This window comes from Podarcis pityusensis (assembly GCF_964106645.2).
Source record: "Podarcis pityusensis genome assembly, chromosome: 12".
NCBI classification, from domain to species: Eukaryota; Metazoa; Chordata; class Lepidosauria; order Squamata; family Lacertidae; genus Podarcis; species Podarcis pityusensis.
The window spans coordinates 29,236,971-29,262,025 of NC_138037.1; the positions used below are offsets into that span (position 1 = coordinate 29,236,971).

Here is a 25,055-nt window from a genome sequence, read left to right on the forward strand (position 1 = left end):
TTAATTATGGTGCTGGAGGAGACTCTTGAGAGTCCCACGAACTGCAAGAAGATCAAACCTATCCATTCTGAAGGAAATCAGCTATGAGTGCTCACTGGAAGGACAGATCCTGAAGCTGAGGCTCCAATACTTTGGCCACCTCATGAGAAGAGAAGACTCCCTGGAAAAGACCCTGATGTTGGGAAAGATGGAGGGCACAAGGAGAAGGGGACGACAGAGGATGAGATGGTTGGACGGTGTTCTCGAAGCTACTAGCATGAGTTTGACCAAACTGCGGGAGGCAGTGGAAGACAGGAGTGCCTTGCGTGCTCTGGTCCATGGGGTCACAAAGAGTCGGACACGACTAAACAACAAACAACATGAGCACAAGTAGTTAACCTTGCCTAGGGCGCAAAAAAGCCTGGCTCCTCCCTCTTGCAGGCGTGAGCGGATGCTGCCCTTTCGGGAACGCAATAAGGTGCAAGCCCAGCGCGGCACAGAGCTTTAGGATGGGTCCTTCTCTCTTTAAAAAAAGAAACTTACTCACAGCTCCCTCGGTCTCCCCACCACCTCTGTCCCTCAAAGCGCAACGCAGAGGGCGGAGACGTCCTGCTCAGCCCTGCCCTCCTCCGAGGCGGAGCTAAGGCGCGATGCCGCCGCCCGGTGCTACAGCTTCACTGCGCCGGCTCCGAGCCACCCGACCTGGCTGCTCCTTCTCCGGCCTGCCCTTGGGAAGCGCCTTGCGGGTAACGAGCTCGCGGCCCCGGGATCCCCCCGACGTCGCCTTCCCAGACCCGGCGGCCTCAGGATCTGGGGCTGGGAGTCTGCGACGCCCGTCCTTTCCTTGCGCGCGTTTTAGGATTGCTCCCCGCCCCCTTCCCGGCTGCACGCCTTCCGATCTCTTCTGGATCCCCGCCGTTTGGTGTCCATAGCGGCGTCTGATCCGGAGTAAGCGCCCCACAGTTCAGTCTGCTGCTCCAGGGACTCGTTGGAAACCCGCTCTCCCGCAGCCTACTCGTGGTTTTCGATACGTTTGCTCGGGAGTAAGCCCCACCGTGATCCCTAGGGCTCACTCGTGAATCGGCCGCCCCTCGTTACGCAGCCATCTGGGAGTAAGTCCCACTGGGGGTGTGCAGGATCACAGCCTTCCATTGACCCGGGTGTCAGCAGGTAGAGTGAGAGGGAAGCATGGGTTTCTCTGAAGGGCCTCCAGGTGAATGTTGGACTCAAAGTCCCAATAGCCCCTCCCAGCGTGGCCAGTGGTGTGGGATGCTGGGAGTTGTAGTCCAACAACATCTGGAAAGCTGCAGGTCCCCTGTCCTTCCACTAGGGGGTGGTATTAATTGCGGTTTAATCCATCCAAGCTACAGTTAAAACTGAGCAAAAGACAAGCTTCCACCACTGTTTGATCAAACTCTGCTTAAAGATTATATATACCAAAGTGTGGTTAGAGTTCCCATTTTATACATAGGAAACTGCCTTATATGGAGCCAGATGATTGGTCCGTTTAGCTCACTACTGTCCACACTGATTGGCAGGAACAAACTTGGTACAATACCAACTATGCTGAGTAAGTTCCCTTGAATAAAACTGGGGCTTACTTCTGAGGAGACATATATAGGATTGTCACCCTGAAACCTCTCAAATGTGACAGCAAACCAAGGCACTTATTTCACAGGGTTTTGCGAGGAACTGTTCAGACCACACGAAAACCTAGTTCTCAGGAACAACAAGTGGAGTACAATCAAACCTCGGTTCCCAAACGGCTCCGTTTTGGAACGTTTTGGCTCCTGAATGCTGAAAATCCAGAAGTAAATGCTCTGGTTTCCGAATGTTTTTCAGAAGCCAAACGTCCGACGCAGCTTCTGCTTGAGTGCAGGAACCTATACGTTTGACAACCAAGGTTTGACTCTAGCAAAATGTGTGCGTCTGGTCTGTACTAGGCCACATTCACACCATACTTTTAAAGCGCTATGGTGCCACTTGAAACAGTCCTGGCCTCCCCCAAAGAATTCTGGGGAATGTGTATTGTTAAGGGCACTGACAGTTATTAGGAAGCCTCTATTCCCCTCAGCTATATTTCTCAGTGTGGTTTAACAAGCAATCCCACTGCCCAGGGAGCTCTGGGAATTGTCGCTCTGAGAGGGGAATAGGGGTCCCCTAACAACACTCCACATCTTTCAACAAACTTCAGCTGGAACAACCCTTCACTTAAAAACAAAGCCAAAACACCTCCTATACACAGAGAACCAGCCTGATGCTTCTCCCTAACATGCTAGCTTTCTGTGTATGGGGATTTTGTTTTAATTTTGTGCAGAGACAAGCAGTCAAACACTTCAGCCCCCTTCTTTCTCTCTCTCCACCCGACTGACAGCCTGAAGTGCTCCAGTCTGGACACAGGTTTCCACGTCATTCTGAAGTGGGGACCCTCTTGCATCTGGGGGACTCCCTGAGCATTTTGGAGAGAAAGTAGATAGCAGTATCCTATTACTTTAAGCAGCCATGACCCCCCCCCCCAATAATCCTGGGGACTGGAGTTTGTCAAAGGTGCTGAGAGTTATCAGGAGACTCCTATTCCCCTTACAGAGCTGCAATTCCCAGAATGGTTCAACAGTCAAGTCATTTCCCAGAGTAGTGAAAAGGTCCCTGGCTTAGTGAGAGAGCATCTGCTTTTTTCCAGGTTCAGTCTTCCACATCTCCAGTTAGAGCTGGGGAAAGATCCCTGTCTGAAAGCCCGGAGAGTTTTTCAAAAGGATGGCTGCGTTTCAGTTTGGATGTTTTTTCAGAAAGTGCAACTTAGATTTACCTTTTAAATGCAAACTCAAATCTAATTTCTCCCCTACCATCCCTAATTGTACCTTTGACACTTTCACCCTCAAGTTCAGCAGCGGGCATTAAAAAAGCTGCCCCTTCTCTCTCCTTCATCCAACTTACTGGTCTTTGAAATTATTTCCCCAGGGCAAACATTGGCCCAGACGCAACCAGCAACACCCCCCATAGTCCTGTTTAGCCTGGTGGCATTTCTCAGCGGTTATGCCAGGCAGCCTAAACCATCATGTATCCCGGGTAAGGACTTTGTACAGGAAGATCCTGCAGTTGCACCGAGCATTGCCACTGGAGTTGAAGACCCTGGGGGACCAGTATGTGAAAGATGAGTTCAGGAGACACAGATCTGTTGGTCCTGAAGAGGCTCAATGCTTCCTGCGGGAATGGGAGGCAAGTATATTTTCATCTTCTGCTTCCCTGCTTCAGTTTTTGGGGATGTGATTTGGGTCTGTCTTACTCACTGTACATGTATATCTTATTGCCCCTTTTCACACATAAAGTTAAGCCAAATCATGGTTTTAGTGTGAATGCTTCAACGTGGGGGCTCCCAGAGAGGAGGTTGCACTTGTTTTGCTACCCCGGCAGTCCTTTTAGCAGACTGTGATGTGGCAGCTAAGCCAAGGTCCAGCTTAGTTCACCATCCAAAACCAGCCTCATTATTAAGCACCCTCCTCTTTAACCACGAGCTGTAGACAAAGCTTACTGGGTCATGTGAACCAGGCCAGTGTCTGCTGGCCTTTTGAATACTCCTGTGTTAGAAGTGCATCAGCTGACATTATTATTTATCTACACTTTAGGTGTTGTTTTGCCAATGAACTGGAGGTTCCTTAAAGGATACTTGGTAGTCAATATAGGAGGGAAAATATATCTTTATTTGAACGGACTAGGAAAACCTCTCCAACAACAGCAACAATAAAAACCCTTCAAACAGTAAATCTTCTTACAACGAGAAATAACCCCAAAGGAACAATTCCCCATCAGACCTTCACCCACATACAACACCAGATCCAGCCATAGACAGCCTCAACAGCATTTGATCCATCATCTTCTTCCTACTTGACCACATTGTCCTGCACTATTTGTACCTGCCTCAACCAGGTGGGGCTGGATGTCTCCACAGCCGCTACCTGTGTCGATTAGGGCTCCTAATCTGGGCAGTCAAACCCCAGCTGGGCCACCCTCAAGGGTAGGAGTGCTCCTGCAAGGACTCACAGAAAGGGTTGGCTGCGTAAGGCCAAACCTACACATCTTCGATTTTTTTCCCTTCTGCGTTTTCCACTACAGGTGTGCAGAAAGCTATAGGAGCACTATTCATTTTCAGATACGTCACTACTAAAGACGCAAAGTCCTGGAAAGAAACCCAGAAAAATAAGGGAAAACTAGGGCCCCCCCAATTTCTCCTTCTCATTTTTAGTCACTGTTTATCCTGTTGAACTTATCCAGGCCAGCTAGGGAGTTTATGGCGGTGGGTGAGATTTGAACTCAGATCTCCAAGCCCAGTGCTTTGTTTCCTTTGGTTTTGCCATATGAATGTTAGAGGTTTAGCAGTGTTGGAAACAGAGATATGAAAGCTAGGAGCTAAATGGCACCTTAAACCTAGGTTATGGGTGCAACAACGGAATGTCTAGGTGCTCTTTTTTTATAACGAGAATACAAAGCTGAAAAGGAATGAACTGCAGCAAAAATATTATGTTCATTTTTCACATGGTCAAGTCCTTCCCTTTCCCACCGCGCTAATATTCTTAAGAAGGTCTCTTCTCCAGTCTTCAGAGTGTAGCTGGAAGTGGGGAGGCAGAAAAAGGTCCTCCTTTCCTTCCACTCTGCAGTTTTAATCTGAAAACTTAGGCGCAGTGCTGTGCCCAGAGCTCAGAAACTGCTTGCACTAATGAAATTCCCTGTCGCAAAATGTGCCTAGAACAATGGGAGTTTCGAACACTGCTCTCTAGCCAGGCAAGCAAAGGACATTTTTATAGTTCAAAGACACATTCTGGCTAGGCAAAAACACTCGCAGAGGGCACAAAGCATTGCATACCCTTCCTCCCAGCCTTGATTTTTTTGGTGTGTGGTTGTTTTTAGCTTTGAAATAGCAGGGAGTCTTGGTTAGCAGCTAATTTTTTATGTTTTCAGGCTTGCTTTCAGATTAATGGGTCCTATCTTGAAAGCCACAGGGAAGTATTCATACCAGAGGGAGGTGTACAAACAAAGTATTGTTTGTTTATGAGGAAATACTGCTCTTCAGGTAGATCCAATCAGCGGCATCTATTATTAGCACATCCTTCTTCCGATATAATACATGCTTACTTTTTAATTAAAATAATTGGCACTCTTTACAAAGAGGCAGTTGGCATGCGTGACTTGATCGTGGCTATTACCCAAGAGTGTTATTGAATTAACGTTGATAAGTCATGCAGCCCATAAGTCATGCAAAGCCCTGTGTGTGATAACTATGTTTTGTTGAGAAATTAATGATAACAATTAAAGGTAATACTTAATTCTCTATGGATCTGGTTTATCGTGACAGATGAACACAGGCAAGACTTGGATTTGTGTGCTTCCCCTTCTCCCCATTTTTCTGGCATGGCCACTTTCGCTTCCATTTTTGACCAGCCACGGTTTAGAATTGCTTTTGATCCCTAGATTGTGGTTGTTAACTGTGGTTCATAAACCATAGCTTGGCAGATTTGGAAGACATGTGCATCACCAAAGAATGTGAATCACCATTTTGAAGTTCAAAGGGGAGACTGTGCGGTTGTTGCTATAGTGATCTGCCCTGGCTTGATTTTTTAGTCAACATTTCTTCATCTGTGCAAGCCTTTACAGCAGTGATGGCCAAACTCGGCCCTCCAGCTGTTTTGGGACTACAACTCCATCACCCCTAGCTAACAGGACCAGTGGTCAGGGATGATGGGAATTGTAGTCCCAAAACAGCTGGAGGGCCAAGTTTGGCCATCACTGCTTTACAGGGTAAGAAAGTAGATCGCTTTTTTTTGCTTGCATACTTTTGATTCTTACCACTCCAAGCTGAAAATTCAATTGTTTTGCAGAAAAAAGACACTATGTAAGATAGAGTTGGCTAAAGTAGGCATAATGCAAAAGTGAGTGTACTGCCTGGAATTCTGTAGCCAGAACCTCAACTTACATATTTAATAGAAATTATGCTGACTGGTCCATTGGTCCATGTGCATCCTTATAAGTTCTATGCATTATTTCCTTTGCAAAAGGAACTGGGAGTTACTTAATATACTCCAGGATTTGTGCTGAGTGAAGAAATACCAGCCCCACTAAAGACAAGAAGCAATGCTCAGGTTTCTTTTTGTTTCTAAGAATTTTATGAAACTGGACACATATTTCCGTGGTTTTCTATGAAACAATAAGTTATACAATCCCCACCTTTTAAAATAGTCTCAGATCTCTTATCGTGGAGGCTATCTTTAGACACTTTATTGTACACCTACAAGTTGTAATTATGTTATTCTTGCTCTCTTACTCAGCACTAAATGCTGAAAATGTGGAAATGGAAATGAGAACACTTTATTTGTTTCTGGATCATAGGTAGGCCCAAGAGAGGTTCCTGAAGGGGGGAAAAGGGAGGCATTACATCGGCGGATGGAGTATCTGACAAGATAGCAGGGGGAAACCAATGTGGTACCCTCCAAATGTTGTGGACTCCAACTCCCATCTTCCTTGGCCGGTGGCCATTCGAGCTGAGACTGTTGGGAGTTGGAGTCCAGCAACATCTGTGTGCCTTCTCACATTGGCTTCCCCTGCCATTGAGGCAGTCGTCATGCTTTACTGCAGTAGTCTTCTACTTTTTCTGATCCAGGACTTGCCTTTGACTCAAAGATGCATTTGGGAAGCCACTACTTAATTATTATTTTTACCATATATATATGAATAGTTGTAGTGCTGCTGTTGCAATCAGGCTGTGACACCCAAGTAAGTAGATCCTGACCCACCTGCTGAAGGTCAGTGTTTGCTGCGCTGCAAACCCCAACACCCCTGACCATTAGGAAAGCCTAGGGCTTGCCAATTGGAGGTCAGCAGTTTGAATCCCCGTGACGGAGTGAGTTCCCGTTGCTCGGTTCCTGCTCCTGCCAACCTAGCAGTTCGAAAACACTCAAAGTGCAAGTAGATAAATAGGTACCGCTACAGCGGGAAGGTAAACGGCATTTCCGTGCGCTGCTCTGGTTCGCCAGAAGCGGCTTAGTCATGCTAGCCACATGACCCGGAAGCTGTACGCCGGCTCCCTTGGCCAATAAAGCGAGATGAGCGCTGCAACTCCAGAGTCGGCCATGACTGGACCTAATGGTCAGGGGTCCCTTTACCTTTACCTTAGTCTAATAACATCTGAGGTCCCAAGGTTGAAGAGCCCAGGGGGTCAAAGCAAGGGAACAAAACACTGGAAAGGCATGGGAGTAATTTTTCTTGTGGTCCTGGTCCGGGAGCGATCACTTTCTGTTTCCTTAGACCAGGGTTTCCCAAACTTAGGTCTCCAGCTAGTCCCAAAACAGCCGGAGACCCAAGTTTGGGAAGCCCTGCCTTAGACAAACATAGGAAGCTGCCTTGATGCTGTTGGTCCATCTTTCTCAGTAGTGCCTACACTGACTGGCAGTGGCTTTCCAGGGTTTCAGGCATGAGTCTTTCCCAGATTTACCTGCAGATGCCACTGGGGTTTGAACCTGAGAAATTCTGCTTGCCAGGCAGATGCTTCACCACTGAACTACGGTCTGTTCCCAAGGCAGTGGGTGTTCCGAGGTCCCTAGAGATTAAAGAAAAGGACTTAGATTAGGACCGGCCCTGGGAGATGACAACCCCAGCTCCTGAACAACAGGAGAGTGGGCTTTTTAAAATGGCAGCTATGCCACCACAACCAATTGACCAGTTTCTGCTAATGAAATGATGGGTCTTTAGTGGTGATGTTGTCCTATCAGTGTGCAGTTCCTGGAGCTTTCCACACGGTGGCACCAACAGTCTTTGCCAGGTGTTTCACAGGGCTCATGAGTTGCTGGGACAGATGTGGCCAAGGCGGGTCACGGCAACAGCTGCTCTGGCCTGTCATCATGATCCGTAGCCCGGTGGGGTTGATTAGCACTGCTTTTGACCTGAAAAGCAAGCATCGCCAGATGCTTTGTTGTTCCAGCATCACCCAAAGGCTTCCATAAACGCAGAAACACTGGGATCTGCCTTCAACCAGATCAGACTTCCTGTCTGTCTAGCGCAGTGTTGTCTCCTCAGATCGGCAGGGACTCTCTCTCAGGCAGAGAGCCTTTCCCATTGTCTATGATGTCAGGAGCAGAGAACCTGTTGCATTGACAGGTAGCACAGAACTGAGTGAGGAACCCGCAGCAATCCAGATGCTTGTGGACTCCCCTCTCCCATCCACCCCAGCCAGCATGGCCAGTGGTCAAGGATGGTGGAAGTTGTAGTTCCTCCCCTCTGTGCTGCTTAATCCTTTTAACAGGAGACACGGGGGATTGAACCTGAGACCTTCCGCATGCCAGGCATATGCTCTGCTACTGAGCTATGGCCCATCCCTATACCTTTTAGCTGTGATTCCTGCATTATAGGGAGTTGAACTAGATGACTCTTTGGGTCCCTTCCAATTCAACATTTCTTGGTTTCTGTGATTTTTAGATGCCCTTTAAAATAAATAAATAAATAAATGAGTTGGCTCTTAGTATAGGCTTCTGTATGCAAGCATGTGTTCTTCCTCTGAACTATAGTTTTTTCCCTTATACAGTGACGCCTCGGGTTAAGAACTTAATTCGTTCTGGAGGTCCGTTCTTAACCTGAAACTGTTCTTAACCTGAGGTACCACTTTAGCTAATGGGGCCTCTCATCCTGAAGCAAAGTTCTTAACCCAAGGTAATATTTCTGGGTTAGCGGAGTCTGTAACCTGAAGTGCCTGTAACCTGAAGCGTCTGTAACCCAAGGTACCACTGTAACTGCAGCAGTCTTTTCATTTGAATACAGTTCATTATAATAGGAATTAGGATGGAAGCAACGAAGCTAGGGTTTCAACATATGGCTTTTCCTAAGCACTTCAGAGGCTAAATAATGGCCATCATAGCTTTACCACAGTGCTAGTGTGTGTGTGTGTCTGTGAAAGAATTTTCCCTCTGGGAGATGTTTTTAAAAAGCTTTCTGATAGGGAAGGCTCCAAGGCATCATGAAAAGGTCTCATTGTGATTTCAGTGACATGGTGGAAAATTCGGTTGCACCTCTGAGTGTACATGCCTAATATATATTTAGGATACAATAAGTTTCTTTACGCAGCATGGGCTCCATTTTGCTGCGGTAACTTTCACCATTTATTTCCTTTGTATCGCTTCTCCCTTTTTCTGATTTTGCCATTATTAGAATAATGATCCAAGCTAGTCTCTTGGGAATGAGTCTTCTTGATTTAAATCAGTTTTGAGCTGGGCTTATATCATTACACTTCATGGAAGAAAACTTTTTATTTATTTAGGATCAGACCTGTATTGCTTAATTTGCAGTTTCAGAGAGAGAGGGAGAGACAAAATGAATGTAATTAAATAATTTAGCCAATTTAGCCAAGTATTTTTCGCCCTATAGGACGCACTTTTTCCCCTCCAAAAACGAAGGGGAAATGTGTGTGCGTCCTATGGGGCGAATGCAGGCTTTTGCTGAAGCCTGGAGAGCGAGAGGCGTCGGTGCGCACTGACACCTCTTGCTCTCCAGGCTCCAGGAAGCTATCTGCAAGCCTTGCACACCCAGGGGGAGTTCCCCCGGGCACGCAAGGCTTGCGGGCGGCAGCCTGCAGCGCGGAGCATGGGGCGCCCTCCGGAGGACGCCCCGTGCTTCGCGCAGGTGTCGGCAAGCCTTGCGCACCCGGGGGATCTGCCCCGGGAGCGCAAGGCTCGCGGGCGGCAGCCTGCAGCGCGGAGCATGGGGCACCCTCCGGAGGACGCCCCGTGCTTCGCGCAGGTGTCCGCAAGCCTTGCATGCCCGGGGGAGATCCCCCCCCGGGCGCGCACGGCTTGCGGGCAGCAGCCTGCAGCGCGGAGCATGGGGCGCCCTCCGGAGGACGCCCCGTGCTTCGCGCAGGTGTCTGCCGCCTGGCGCGTGGGGCGCCCTGAAGCAGAGCGCCCCTTCATGCCGGGCAGACATCGGCCAGCCCCACAAGCTCGGGGGACAACGGGGAGGCGCAGCACCGCCATCCCACTGTTCCTCGACCTGGTTTTGGGGGGAAAATAAAGGAAAAAAATTTTCCCTTTATTTCCCCCCCAAAAAAGTAGGTGCGTCCTATGGGACGGAGCGTCCTATGGAACGAAAAATACGGTACATTTTTTCTTTAAAAAAAATAATCTGTCAGTGTTCAGTTACTTTATGTATCATTTACGAAAAGAGATGTTTGGTTCAGTTTTCTTTTCTTTTCACACGCACCTATTTGACTAAGAGTCTAGAACTCAAAAATGATTCCTCTCAGCCCCATAGTGAGCATGATGGAACACTAAGTACAATTTTCCTTGATATATTGCTGAAGGATTCACATGCCTTTGGTCAAAATAAAGACAGTAAGGGTGTGAATGTGGACATGGGACAAGTCTTGCACTTTAGAAGTAAACAATTGCTATCTGCCTAGCTAATATACCGTATTTTTCGCTCTATAACACGCACCCGACCATAACACGCATATAGTTTTTAGAGGAGGAAAATCCGTAGGCATGCCACCCGTAGGCATTTCCTCCATAACACGCACAGACATTTCCCCTTACTTTCTAGGAGGAAAAAAGTGAGTGTTATGGTGCAAAAAATATGGTATTTTATTGCAAAAAGTGATTCTAGTGGTCTTGAAAACTCAAAGCTGGGGACATGGGTGTGTGATCTATAGGTGGGATCCAGAGTGTCCCATCTGTGGAAGTAGGAGGACTCCCATTGGAGAGACAGGGAGCCATTTTTTTGCAGATTCTCCTTCCTCTGATAGCCACCCCCCTTGCAGCACCTCTAATACTGTTTTGGTGCCCCCTGCCCAACCCTCTGAAGCAGCTTTTCAGGGAGAAGACATACTTGAAGTTTAAATAAAATAAATACGTTATTTTATTTTTAATTGGATCCTTTTTCTGCTTATGTGTTTGCTTTCCTGTGCCCTCTTCAGAAGGAAGGGCAGGATATTATTATAAATGATGATGAATTGTCAGAAATCACCCCCTCCCCTACCCGGCACACAACATCCTTCCTCTAAGCAGGGGCATGATCCTGATTTAGTGGTCTGGGTCCAAGTTGGTGTAAACTACCGGCGAAACATATTACGATCCAAAGACGAACTATTTTCTTATCTGAGCATTAAAAGGATAATTGCTTCAATCCTTCACCTCTGATGTGTTTATGAGAATGCTTCAGTTCTTGTGTCTGTACCAGAGTCTTAGTAATATGCAAGCGCTTAGGGAAGAAAAAGCCTTCTGATTCAAAGGCAACCGCTCTGCCAAAATTGGACTCCCCCCCTCCCCACAATCAGTGTCACAACTAGGTTTCAGTGATGGTATAAGAATTTAGTTGTCGGCTCTGTATCCCATTTTCTCAGATGCTCCTATCTATTCTCTTCCTTGCCTTGCGCTATCAAGTTCTCAAGAGCTGTCACTTTTACGTAGCCGCCTTCAGATTAGGGAGTGCTCTCTGTGGAATCTGAACGCAGTTCTAAAAGCTTTAATAGATACCTCTTTCTGAACTTCCTCCTCTGGTGTCAGGCTGTTTCCTGACTATTAGAGAAGTAGCCCTACGAGCCATTACCTTAGCAAAAAATAAAATAAAAAATAAGAGGATCTCTGAGCAGGGCAGTCTAGCTATTACAGAGAGAATAACTCTTGACTATTCCATAGAGACAGCTGCTCCCCACTCTTCCTCACCACCGTATTAAGGACTGTGATTGAATTGCTCTTTTCAAGAGAATTCATGTGTTCTGTGCAGCATCAGAAACCTTCCCAATTGCTTCTGGTGACAAGTAAATGTAATGGGAGAGCATTTAATTTGAACCATAGAGTTTCACTTCAGTTGCATTAAATTCAGACGCCCAACATGGTACTACTGCATGGCAGGGAGGTCAATGGGAAAGGAAGCCTAGTATATGCCGAGATTATGTTTTGGATGAAAAAGAACATTATTTGGACGAGGAAGACATTATTAGACCAGTGGTCCATCCAGCCAAACTTCCCCATCATTGGCTCCAACATGGAAGAAGAACATAGAGTTCCGCAGTTGTTTTTGGACTTCAGCCCCCATCACTCTTCAACGTTGGTCATGCTGGTTGGGGATTATAGTCCCAACAGCATTTAGGGACCCAAAGTTGCGGGAAGTCCGATCTATTCCATATGAATACATGAAGGTGCCTGGTCTCACAATGGCCAAGCAGGTGCCTATGGGAAGTAACAGCACATAGGTTGGCCAACACCTAGTATGCAGAGGCATGCTGCTTCCAAGAGTAAGGTAGAAAATAGTCACTTGCACTGATTGATCGCCTTATCGTCCTTGAATTTGTCTCTTGCCAAACTGGCAAAATCTTTTTTTTAATTCTTTTTTTAAAACCCATATAGAAAAACTCTGCAATTCCTTATTAGACTAGAGAAAGACATAATGGATTGACACATTAATTGTTCCCTTGGCGGAGAATAAATATTTAATTTGATAGAAAATTAAACACATTTTCTCTCGCTTGGCACTTTGAAATAGATGATGCCATGTTGGATATTATTCATTTTGGGTTTAATTCATAGGTTTGAACGTGTTTGCATTTTATTTTTTTTAAGATAAAGAATAGCATTATATCACTGTGTGTTTGACAGAAATAGCTTGTACAGGCACACACCCCCGACTTATGCGCGGTTGACTCACGCATACATGCGGCGCTGGGAAAAAAATACATAAATTCCGAGCTGAAATGGCGGGAGAGGGCTGGGAAGTCCTTGTGGCTTGCGAGGAGACCCTCCCCAGAGCCCAAAGATGACGCCAGTGAGCCAAAAAAGACTCGCAAGGCCTCCCCAATGGTGTGCAGGAGCTCTTGTTGCTGCCACACTACCCCGCTCAACAGCTGTTGGGCGGGAAGCTGCACGCTTACACGCATTTCACTCATGCACGCAGAGACCCGGAACGTAACCCTCCTGTAAGCGAGGAGTCGCCTGTGCTACAAAGGTAAGTAGCAAAAGGCAAGATCACAGCAACATCACACAGACAACTCCCCCATCTGATGCAGTTTATGCAACACTCCTGATTGCCTACACTTGGTCAGGGGAGGGCAACCCGTGTTCCTCAAGATGTGTTTGGGCCCCGACTGCCAGCATGGCCAGGGGTCAGGGATGATGGGCTCTGTAGTGCTGGCAGCATCTAAATGGCCGCCAGTTCCCTCCCACTGCTCCACTCTGGGATTTTTTTTTGGGGGGGGGGACAAGGTCTTCATTCAAGAACCTATCACCGCAACACTGACGCAAAAACTCCGCACATAGAGGAAGATGAAGAAGAAGAGGAAAATTTTGGACTTGATATCCCGCTTTATCACTACCCCAAGGAGTCTCAAAGCGGCTAACAATCTACTTTTCCCTTCCTTCCCCACAACAAACACTCTGTGAGGTGAGTGGGGCTGAGAGACTTCAAAGAAGTGTGACTAGCCCAAGGTCACCCAGCAGCTGCATGTGGAGGAGCAGAGACGCGAACCCAGTTCACCAGATTACGAGACTACCGCTCTTAACCACACTGGTTCTAAGTACACTAAGCAAAAGAATGAAAGACCACTGCCCACTTCTTTCTTCCCCCACCTCTCTCCCCTGATTTTCTCCCCACCAACCTAACAGTGTCTGTGACAGCAGCGTCTCACACTGACCTGTAGAAAGGACTCTCTGAACTGGAAACAGATATGTCGTATGTACCCTTGTTAGAAGTTGTACCAGGGCCAGGATTGTGCCTGTTTTCTCTGATCCTGACCTTTGCCATCTTTCTCATCTTCTGATCCGAGTCTATGTATACATGTGTTAGATTTCTGTGTGGTTCATGGCTGCTATTTTCCTATGTGCATAACTCTTTGGATCTGGACATGCATCTATCAGGGGAGATATTTTGTAGATGTTGCTTTATAGAATCCATTAGCAGCTGAATTAATAACAAAGAACTGCATGTGAGCTTAATTGGTGGAAAACCGATAATAGCGTGTAATGGGTTTTAATTGCTGTGTGAATAGGTGCTTAGAATTTGGTTTGTGGTCTCTGCTTAGTGCCTTTGTTCTTTTGCCCCATCAAATGTGTTCAGAGTCAGCTCTGCAGTTGGTGTCGTCATGCTCTTCTCCTAATTAGTCTATCCCATTGGTTAATTAAAGCTTTCCAGAGTGTAGTATGCCTTGCAGTGTCTGCCAGCCTCTATAAACATACCAGGTACGTTCCCCCCCCCCCCCCAGTGTATGCATCTGTTTGCATTTCTGTCCAGATAGCATCAAAACAGTTCCGTAGAAAATGGAACGAAGGAGGTAATTCTGAGAGAGGTAGTGGTAAACATTTCTCCAGGAAGATAATGAAATTCTAAATTGATGACACTTTGGCTTTTTAGATAAAATTGTTTTGCAGATATTGTGCGCAAGAAAAACCAGTAGTCATATTTCTGCTTGTGTATGTGTGAATACATTACTAAAATTAATTCCCTGCAACTGTGTGTGAGTAGATATATATATAGATAAAACAGAAAAAACAAAAGTAGTAACTAATTTCTTGTGCATAAAGGAGTAACCCAAAGGACTAGGTCTGCAGCATTCCGAGGCACTTTAAATGCACACACATATACCCACTGTGCAAATTAATTGAAACAAAGCATGTTTTCTATCTTACTTGTAATCCTGTACTCAAAACAAACACGAAAAGTCAGTTGATCATTATGGTGTCGGAAGCCTGCAGCCAATGGAAGGAATGATGCGCTTGCCACAATATATTGAGGTTCTACGAAAGAGAGTTATTCCAGAGCTGGAAAAGAGGTATCCTGATGGTACTGGGATATTGCAGAAGGACCTAGCCCCCTGTCACACATTGAAAGTGGTGAAGAAATTTGTGACAGAGCAGCAAATACAGGTACTTGATTGGCCAGGGAATTCCCCAGACATAAATCCCATTGAGAATTTGTGGGCTATATGCAAAAGTCGCCTCCATGCTGCAGACTGTGTGACTATGGAGAAGCTCATTCAGGTGCTGATTCAAGTGTGGTACAGGGATCCGAAAATCAACAGTGACTGTTCGAAACTAGTAGACTCGGTGCCAAACCGTGTTAAAATGCGGCTTTAAAAAAGCGGAGGTCGTATCGGTTAATAATGTATGCATATGTGAGTTTTGTACATGTATATGTGAGTTTTGTACAATAAACTACATTGTTTGTTTCAATTAATTTGCACAAGGGGGTATGTAGAATTTGTTTCCTTGGAAGTAAGCGCCATTGATCGCAGTGGAAAGACTGATCACAGTCTTTCAAGGATCTGTGCTTGGAGTCAGTCCCTAACACCCCATCAATCCTATGCACATTTACTTTGAAGTAAGAGGAAGTGGTTTAAAGTGCTGGAAGAAGCACGTTCCCCGATGGGGAAGTTCTTAGTGCAGCCAATCCCAAGGGGCTCCCTGTCGGCGCTGCCAGGGAGCCCTGTTTTCAAAGGAACAATCAGGAGCTCCATTTAACTGTAGCTGTGTCCGTACCTGCCCCACACCCAGTGTCACCTGATGTCAGGTGTGGGGAGGTGTGTGGGGCAGGTGGGCATGGTTTATGTGCTGGGCCAACTAGGCTGCAGACCAGAGGTCCCCTACCCTTGCTATAGGCTATAACCAAAATGTTGGTGTATCTAAGTGAATCAAAACTCATTAATATGACACGCCGTGCTTAACTTTTCTTGGTTCAGGGCTGCAAAGGTAGAGAACGCTTCATTGTATGAGAGTAAGTCACGTTGCTATGGCAGCTGAGGCAGAGGAGAAGAAGCTGAGATTTCTGTTTTATTTCTAAGAAGGTGTATTCATTTTAAACACTCCTTTATTTGCAGCTTCCAGAGCTACATAGTTTTTCAGGAGGCAGGGCTCGCACATTGTTTGATTGCTGTCAAGAGCTTAAAGAGTATTTGAAAGCTTTTCCTTTTTCGAAACTTAAAGAGAGGGGGGCAGGCTTAACCTTACAACTTCGTATTGAAATCCAGGCGTGACGAATGGCCTCCTGCATATAAATGAATTAACATTTGCATAACATTTTATCTCTTTTGAGCTCTTCTGTGCTTCTTCCTAACGAGTAGTCATTATTGTGTTTCCTGTATATTAAGTTGGAAATTAGAAATATTCAATATATAACAGCATAATTTGTGTGTGTTTCACTTTGAAATGTTCAGTGGGGCTCCTTGCTATAAATCTAATAATAAATAAATAACACATGGAGAAGAATGCTGCTTTGCTTCCCCAATGGGAAATCTATTGGGAAAGTGCAGGATGCTTGGAAAAGCAAATGGTGTTTTGAATTGCTATTTCATGGTGTATGGCAGAGATGGATAATCTCTCCAGATGTGGATGACAACTCCCATCATCCCTGCCCATTGCCTACATTGGTTGGGGGTCTAAAGGGAGTTGCTGGACGGTCACATATTCCCCGTCCTTGGGGTATATAAGTAGGGTTGCCACATAACAACCTGGGTGCTGGACATACAGCCAGTGATGCAGTAGATGAGATAGCTGCACCTGCTTCCACTTGGACCCTCCCTGGTCCAGTCATCTATCTTTCTTCTTCATCTGCTTTGTGTCTCTTGGCAAGTTAGGTAGAGGGATAGGTAGCAAGCCCAAAGAGGGAGTACATAGGAGTTGCTACAGCAGCTCATATCCTCCAGCATCAGACATCTACAGATGCCTAGGTAGGCATGCTATACAAAGCTCAAAATATTTGGCAATCCTATTTTTCTTTAATACAGTGCTTTAAGAATACTTTAGACCAGAGCTTTGCAAATTGTTCATGTTGGTGACACACTTTATCGACATGCATCATTTTGCAACACAGTAATTCAGTTTTACTAGCAAACTGGAGGTTAAACTTAACTCCTTTCCAGCCCCGGGAGGAGCACGGGGAGTGTTTGTGCGACACACCTATACAATGCAGCTGACACACGTAACGTGTCGTGACAGAATTTGGAAAACTCTGCTTAGGGGCAATCCCTTAGATGTGCACGTTTCAACAAAAATGTTACACACTTATTGGGTTTCTGTAGTCAGTAGGATTAATTTTTTTCATACTGTCCTGAAAAAAAAAGTCAGTGTTGCAATTTGATTAGATATCCTTCCCTGCGATCATTTCTCATGCATCTGGCCTCTCCCTGCAATGAATCTTTGTGACAGTAAAAGCAGAACGCAGTTCTCTGTGGAAATAAAAGATTTGTTCTTGACAAGAACGAGACTGAATACCGAGTCAAAGTAATGTATGGATTCTATGAGTTGAAAGTGCCATCTGGAATCAGTAATGTTTATATTTTGGATCTGGCAACTGGGAAACCAGTGGTGTTGGCTTGGAAACAGTATTTTCTTGGCACATTTAAAAACATACTGGAATAGGAGCGAGGGGTCCAAGTGCATACTGATAAATTTAAGTTTGCCCAGTTCAGATATTCTAGTGCAACAAACCCACTTGAAAAAAAAAAGAAACCATCTTTTTGCAGTTAGGAAAGTGATGAGGAAATCCATTGAAATGTGTGGTATGAACAAACAACCAACCAACAGGAAGACTCAGTGCAAAACAAGATTTTACACAGGAGATGCAGGAATTGTCTTCCTGACTGCAGGAAGCTGTGGGGTGCTCTACATTCCTCCCCTTTTCAAGCAAAAGACCATCACACAACGTTAAAGCAGTGTGCATATTTGCATGAAACATGTAGTTAAACGTTACAGCTGAAAACAAGGTGGTCAAAACAGTTTCAGTAGATCCCAAGTTAAGTTTTAAAGGAAGCTCTCCTATTCTTTTCCCCAGTGCTTGTTGTGGATTTGTACAGTGGAAATATTTTCACATGATTTGGGAAAGTTCTTTTACCCAATAAGCATGTGCTTATTTCTTTGGGTGAACACTCCCACAGGGTTTTCTGTCTGATTTGCTCAGTATTCTGGTGAGATACAACTCAGCTGCTGTGTGTTCTTTGGCATTAGCATGTGGAATACTTTGAAATACCCAGAGTGCGGAAGTGATGTTTTTCAAAGCTCTAAATGTCTTTGAACTGCGCAAGCCTTTCTATCAATTGAATTTTTAAAAGGATCCCCAAATTAGTACAGTACTAGATTCATTTTTTTTCAATGGACTGGGAGCATCCGATTCCCTTTGAACATCCCAGCCTACAAGGATGCCATTCTTGCTGTTTAAGGCTGGAGAGCTTCATACCTGGCCGGTTTACTTCTTGACTATGGAACATTGAGAACTAAGTTTCCTTCAGTACTTAGTTGTCATTGACTTCAGTTGCTCAAAGACTGAAAGTAAGAAACTTGATCATAACCCTTCTAGGTACCAGCAATCCTTTACAAGCAGTGGAACAAGAATTTATTTGATACTTGAATTTCTGGGCAGATCCACACATTTTTTCCCACCCGACTCCTTGGAGGTATTGGTGGATTCAGGCAACCTTCCCCACTTCCCCAATACGTACTGATTTTTGTAGTTTCCTATGGGCAGGAGTCAAGTTGAGTTAGGTTGTCTGAAAGGCTCCCATAAGTAATGGAATCCATAGGTGCTCATTTTCAAAATCATCTATGATTTTATTCACAATTTTCAGAAGCGGCTTGACTGGAGGAGAACACTGTTACTTACCGGGAGGCACAAAATGCTGGGCATGAGGCCATCTATTTTTGTCCCTGCCAATTCATTTGCACTGCACTGACCTCCTGCAATTTCCACACCCCATCTCTCTCCTAGTAAGCAGTAACTACCCATCTGCCAGAAAAGTGGCACAGCAGTACTTGTGATAATTTTATCTGTACTCATGATGCAGATTAACCATAACTTGTTGGGCTCATTTAATCAAAACTGGAAGCAAAATGATCTGCATTGGACAAAGAGGAACTAGGATGGAGTACGTGAGCTTGGCAGGAGGCTAGACTTCTTTCCACTAAGAAATCCAAACACAAACAATACAGTAATTTGATTTTCTCAAGGCAAGAGCAGTGAGGGAGACTGGAGCTCATCTCTTCCATACCTTTATTTGTGTTGAATGAGAAAGTGGTATTAAGTAGGCTCCCCCTTTCCATCATGCATCATTGCTGATTCTCATAAGTAAATCTTGTCCACATAGTTTCCCATGCGGTGTTGACTGATGCTGCTAAGGATCAAGGAATCAACAACGACACTTGTGACATGGTTTGATAAAAACTGTCTAGATGTGATGAGACAATCAACGTGGTTGGCAAATATCCACAGTGGGTGGATGGAGCACGGTCCTTGTTTACTTAAAAGCAAAGGAAATAAACACACAGAAAAGCATTCCATCCTTTGCCAAAAGGGGGGGGGCCCACTCACCCCGTGATACGTTTAATAGATTCATTTCACTAACAAAGGCAGCCTGAAATAACCTGATGATAAATTGCTGTTGGTGACTTGGTACAGGAGTTCAAATTGAAAAGCAAAGTAACTGTCAGTTCAAATTAGCTTCATTAATTGATTCTATAATTTGATCTACTTAAGTGTTTCTTTTGAAATCTTAATACATCCTTTTAAATTTCTTGCGGAGTGTGGGCTGCTGTGAAGTTGTAGCCATTGCAAAAGTGAAAAAATAAAATATAGCAAGTTAACCCGACGGGCTGGTAATGTTTATAGCATTTACTGTTATCAAAATACATCAGTAAGATGAAGGGCAATGAGGCTTATGAAGATTACAGAGGAATAACTTTGTTTGAAACAATTGCTTCAGAATGCATCTATTGACAGGATATATGATTAGGTTAAAAAGATAAGAGAATCAACAGAAAGCTGCTAATAAAATTTCTTAAAGGTACAAGTATTAACCGAGCATGCAATTATATAGAAAAGAAAGTATTAACCGAACATGCAGTTATATAAAGTATATGATGAATGTATTCTTAAAATTTATGGTGTCTTAGAGTGGCTGGGGAAACCCAGCCAGATGGGCAGGGTATAAATAATAAAAATACTATTATTATTATTATTATTATTATTATTATTAGACTGGGATGGGGAAGAATTTTCAGGCTGAGGACAAGCTCCTGAGAACCACATGACCATGGTGGGTGATACCACTGGCAAAATTAATGTGGGGCAATGAATAGAACCATCATCCACTCCACCCTCAAATCTCTCTGTCCAGACATGCAAGAGGCGTTATCATTGTTCAAGGTCAGAGCCAGGCAGAACCATTGGATAAAGGAGTGGAGGAGGGCTGGGAAACGGTGTGGCCATAAGAGAGTCACATAGACCAGCTAAAAAAGAACTGGATGGCCACATTTGGCCCCAGGCCTGAGGTTCCTGACCTCTGCTGTAGTCTGTATGCTGGTATTTTTTATTTGCATTGATAGGAAGGATGTATCTTTATAATCTTCTTCCGCTTCACATACTTAAGTTACAGTGGTACCTTGGGTTAAGTACTTAATTCGTTCTGGAGATCTGTTCTTAACCTGAAACTGTTCTTAACTTTAAGCACCACTTTAGCTAATGGGGCCTCCTGCAGCCACTGCGCCGCCAGAGCACGATTTCTGTTCTCATCCTGAAGCAAAGTTCTTAACCCAAGGTAATATTTCTGGGTTAGCGGAGGTTGTAACCTGAAGCGTATGTAACCTGAAGCGTATGTTGTTGGGATACTGCCAGGGAGACAAAAGCCATCATGCCCCCAAGCCGTCTCCGTTGCAATCCATCGACCTCCCGTAGATAACGCAGCATCAGTCAATTAGCGACACAAAGCTTCGGAAATAGCTTTCCACATTCCAGAGCTCGTGCACGTTCTATCAGCAGACTTTTGCACAGCGAAAGATGCACTCAGGAGAGCATATTTACAAGTTTATTCAGCGTTGGTCAGAACAAAGAAAAAAACATGACTGCCTGCTTCAGTGTCTCAGACACACAGAGAGAACAAAAGCAATAGACAAACAGAAACTTCCTGTGAGCAGGAAATACGTAGGCTGTGACTCACAACAGCCTGTCCCCTTTTTAAGGTGGAACGGAAATATGCTAACATCGTATGTAACCCGAGGTACCACTGTATAAGTAAGTTAGCCAAAATTCAGACCACAGTTAGTTACGCACACATGCACAGAATAGAAAATAAAGAAGCAATGGGACGTAAGTGTGCATAACTGCGTGTGAGTTAATGGGGTTTATTGGTAAATATATACATCATGACTAGGGATTTAAGACTGATCCAGAATGGGTTTGGATAGAATACTTCGGGAATCAAACTGAACATACCAAAATGTAGTTGGCAGCCGATGGCCAACCACAGGTTTCTATAAACAGTGATGCTTCTCTACCGCCCATCATGTTTTAACTACCTGAAGTGTGAAGCTGTTTTCAACATGGGAAACAGCGGCAGATAAATAAATATATGGGGGGGGGGGGTTTAAAACCATTACAAACTTTTGATAAATTATCTGTGAAAATAGTCCTGCTTTTTAAATAAAAGTCCCTCGTTATCTCAATCGCTTCATGGCTACCATGGCAACAAACAGGAATATAAACAGAAGACCCTGCCATACTGCAATTATAACGCCATGTCTGTTCAATGCCACCATTACATACCCCCCTTAATAAATTCTGCTCTAATATTAGAAGTTGCTGGAGCAAAATACACAACTGCTTCTGTGTAGAGAACACAATTATCACCAAGGAAATAAAGAATAATACGGACAAAGGTCAGATCTTGCCTAATTGACCTCAAGATAGGAGGACAGAATATCAGGTAATGCAAAAGATGTTACACTCCCCCACACTTATAAATAAACTTAATTGGCTGGCATCGTGACCGTCAAACACGGAGTACAAAAGTAGTGGTTGTTAGACTTTCTTCTCCTTCATGGACCACTTGAAAAATTGCTGAGGGACTTGAAGGACTACTTAAATGATTTTTCTGCCTGTTGTAGCAATTGTAATGCGCTGAGCAAAAGCCTGCATGACTTTCAGTCGTATTTATATTGCTTCTTTTATTGACTGTATATTGTACTTTATTGTATTACCATTTGAATTCCTCAGACTTCAAATTATAGCACAATAAAATGCAATATAACAAAAGAACCAGTAAAAGTGCAATTAAATATCAATATGAATATTTAATGCAAGGAATGTGCCATCTCCCGTCTTTGTCCACAAATCCATAGACACGTTGCAGATCATCTAAATAAAACAGAGGTCCACGGACCAGTTTGGGAACCTAAAGGGTTTATTTTTATTTTTTAAAAGCCAGCTATTTGGTTTTTTTTTATTGAATTATATACCGCCCTATACCCGGAGGTCTCAGGGAGGTTCACAGAACAAAATCAAAATATAAAACCACAAAATATGTAATCAGAATAAAAGAACCCAATAATCCCCCCCCAAAAAACCCCACAACCCAGCACATTTAAAAAGGGTATGGGATGTTGATCAGGTCAACCAAAGGCCTGGTTAAAAAGGAGCATTTTTGCCTGGTGCCTAAAGGTGTATAATGAAGGCGCCAGGTGAACTTCCCTGGGGAGAGCATTCCACAGATGGGGAGCCATTGCAGAGAAGGCCTGTTCTCGTGTTGCCACCCTCCGGACCTCTCGAGGAGGAGGCACATGAAGGAGAGCCTCAGAAGATGACCTCAGGGTCTGGGTAGGTGCATATGGAAAGAGGCGGTCCTTGAGGTATTGCGGTCCTGAGCCTTTTTATAGGTCAAAACCAGCACTTTGAATTGGGCCCAGAAACTAATTGGTAGCCAGTGCAGTCGAACTGGGATCAGTGTAATATGCTCAAAATGTCTTGCTCTGGTGAGCAACCTGGCTGCTGAATTCTGCAATAGCTGAAGTTTCCAAACCATCTTCAGAGGCAGTCCTGCATATAACACTTCACAGTAATCTAACCTTGAGGTTACCAGAGCATAGACAACAGTGGCTAGGCTATCCCTGTCCAGATAGGGACATAGCTGATGGAAGGTACTCTGGGCCACTGAGGCAACCTGAGCCTCAAGTGGCAGCAAAGGATCCAAGAGTACCCCCAAGCTACAAACCCGCTCCTTCAGAGGAAGTGTAACCCCATCAAGAGCAGGCAATCTCCCACCCGTCAGGTCTAGGGAACCACCCACTAACAGTGCCTGAGTCTTACCTGGATTGAGCTTCAATTTGTTGGCTCTTATCTAGTCCATTACCGAGGCAAGACACTGGTCCAGCATGTCCACTGCCTCACCTGCAGATGTAAAGGAGAAATAGAGCTGAGTGTTATCAGCATACTGCTGACAACACCTCTGGATAACCCCACCTAACGGGGTGTTAAGCAACGTGGGGGATAGGATTGAGCCCTGCGGAACCCCACATTGCAGGTTCGGTGGTGCTGAAAAACATTCCCCAAGCAACACCCTCTGGGAACGACAATCCAAGTGGGACTGGTACCACCACAACACTATAGGTTGTATGTGTGGAAAGGATGTTAAATGCATAGAGCCATTTAAAACAAAACAACAACAAACCTAGGGTGATCCATGGTCTTGGATTTCCAGTGCTAAATTGAAAAGCTATTTCTGAATTGCAGGACCATAATGGCTTGCTTCAGCCCTGCATCTTTAAGGCCCCATTTCCCCCTCATGAGAAGTTTCATTTCTACTTTGGCTTTGGCAAAGTAATGAAACAATCCACAGATCTCATCAGTGTTGCTCTGATACATTCATTCTAGGTTCAGCTTCAAGGGGGAATTTTTGCTTTTCATCTATACAGTGTTATTTGACTACAGTATGAGTTCATTTCATATTCTTTAAAAAAATATTATTGACCTACATTGTTATTTTCACTATCAATATTTACTGTTTCTTATATTGTTTGGGGGTCCTGTTGATCTGGTTTATGGATTCTGAGACCCATTTTCGTGCCATTATATATGATCTTGACAGCATGAATAGTGATCACAACTCAATGAAAAACAGTCCCAAATCTTACACTGGACACTGGTTCTACTCCCTCTGGAATATAGCCGTGATGGAGACATTTACACATAATCTGATATTTTGACATGGACTAGAACCCTCAGACACTTTTTACATGAATTCCTTTAGTTACATATACATCAGAACCATCATTTTCAAGACAACCATCAGCACTAGCCTGACAAATCTGGAACTATACTTGGCAACCAAATAACACTAACATTATTTATTTAACTCTTATCCTTGCTTTTCTTGCTTTCTTTCACGACCACACTTTGTTACCTAAGCCATATGCAACTGTATTTATTTTATGTGCCTGTTTTATAGTTCTGCTTTTTTATGTTTTAATTTTCACTGGTTATTAAAATTGTTCCGTCAGCTTTGTATATATTCTAAAATGAAATAAAAAATTATTTACAAATAAAAGGGAAAAGAATTCCCATCACCTCCTCCTTCCAGCAGCTCCCAGGTTGTTCAAAAGAGTCCCTGCCCTTTAAGAGATTGTTTTTTAGGGGGGCTCAAGGAAGAGAAGAGCGAGAAGCTTTCATTCTTAGTGAACTTCCTTAACGTGGGTCCAATCCACAATCACTGAAGTGTTTCCTCTTTTTCTTTCTTTTTAGAACTATGCAGCGACGCTGTCGCAACAAACTAACCCAAAGGCACAGAACTCTACAAGTCACCCTCGTTTTGGGTCCCACCTCCCAGAAGAAAAGCTTCATGCCCTACGAGATGAGCAAGTTGGGCAGCTCCAGGAACTGATGCAAGAAGCTACCAAACCCAAGAGACAGTTTAATATTTTGGATGACACAGATCACAAAAATTGACATATTACTTTGGATATGCTTTAAGTAGGGAGGTGGGGTTTTTTGTTTTTGTTTTGTTTTTGGTGCCTCTTTAGCTCTGTTTTGGAAGAGATTTGCAGCCCAAAGAATAAATGAAACTGATGTTCACCCTTTCTGTTTTATTTCAGCCTCCAGGGATATGTATGACAAATACACATGGCCCCATTTATCTTAATTACAGCCTAGCTAGTATTTAGAATAAAGGAACATTTTGGTTGTGTTAAATTTGTCAGATCCTGGGGTGGTGGTAATAGTGCAGGGATTAAAACTAATGTCTTTGTGCTAAGACTGGATTTTCTGGGCGAAGAACCCATTAGCATATATTCCCCAAATGATTG

General features: G+C 44.4%; 1 protein-coding gene across 3 annotated transcripts; it reads left to right on the forward strand.

Annotated features, from left to right (window-relative positions):
* The first annotated feature begins 587 nt into the window (after window positions 1–587).
* On the forward strand, window positions 588–24,825 carry SDHAF3 (succinate dehydrogenase complex assembly factor 3). 3 transcript variants are annotated; one of them, XM_080975135.1, is made up of 3 exons: window positions 588–725; window positions 2,938–3,195; window positions 24,496–24,825. In XM_080975135.1, the coding sequence occupies exons 2-3, from the start codon at window positions 3,013–3,015 to the stop codon at window positions 24,697–24,699; spliced, it is 387 nt and encodes a 128-aa protein (XP_080831261.1). In that variant the 5' UTR covers window positions 588–725; window positions 2,938–3,012; the 3' UTR covers window positions 24,700–24,825. The 3 variants fall into 3 exon arrangements, with proteins under 3 accessions (XP_080831261.1, XP_080831262.1, XP_080831263.1); XM_080975136.1 differs by lacking the exon at window positions 588–725 and adding an exon at window positions 736–927; XM_080975137.1 differs by lacking the exon at window positions 588–725 and adding an exon at window positions 949–1,091.
* Window positions 24,826–25,055: the final 230 nt, after the last annotated feature.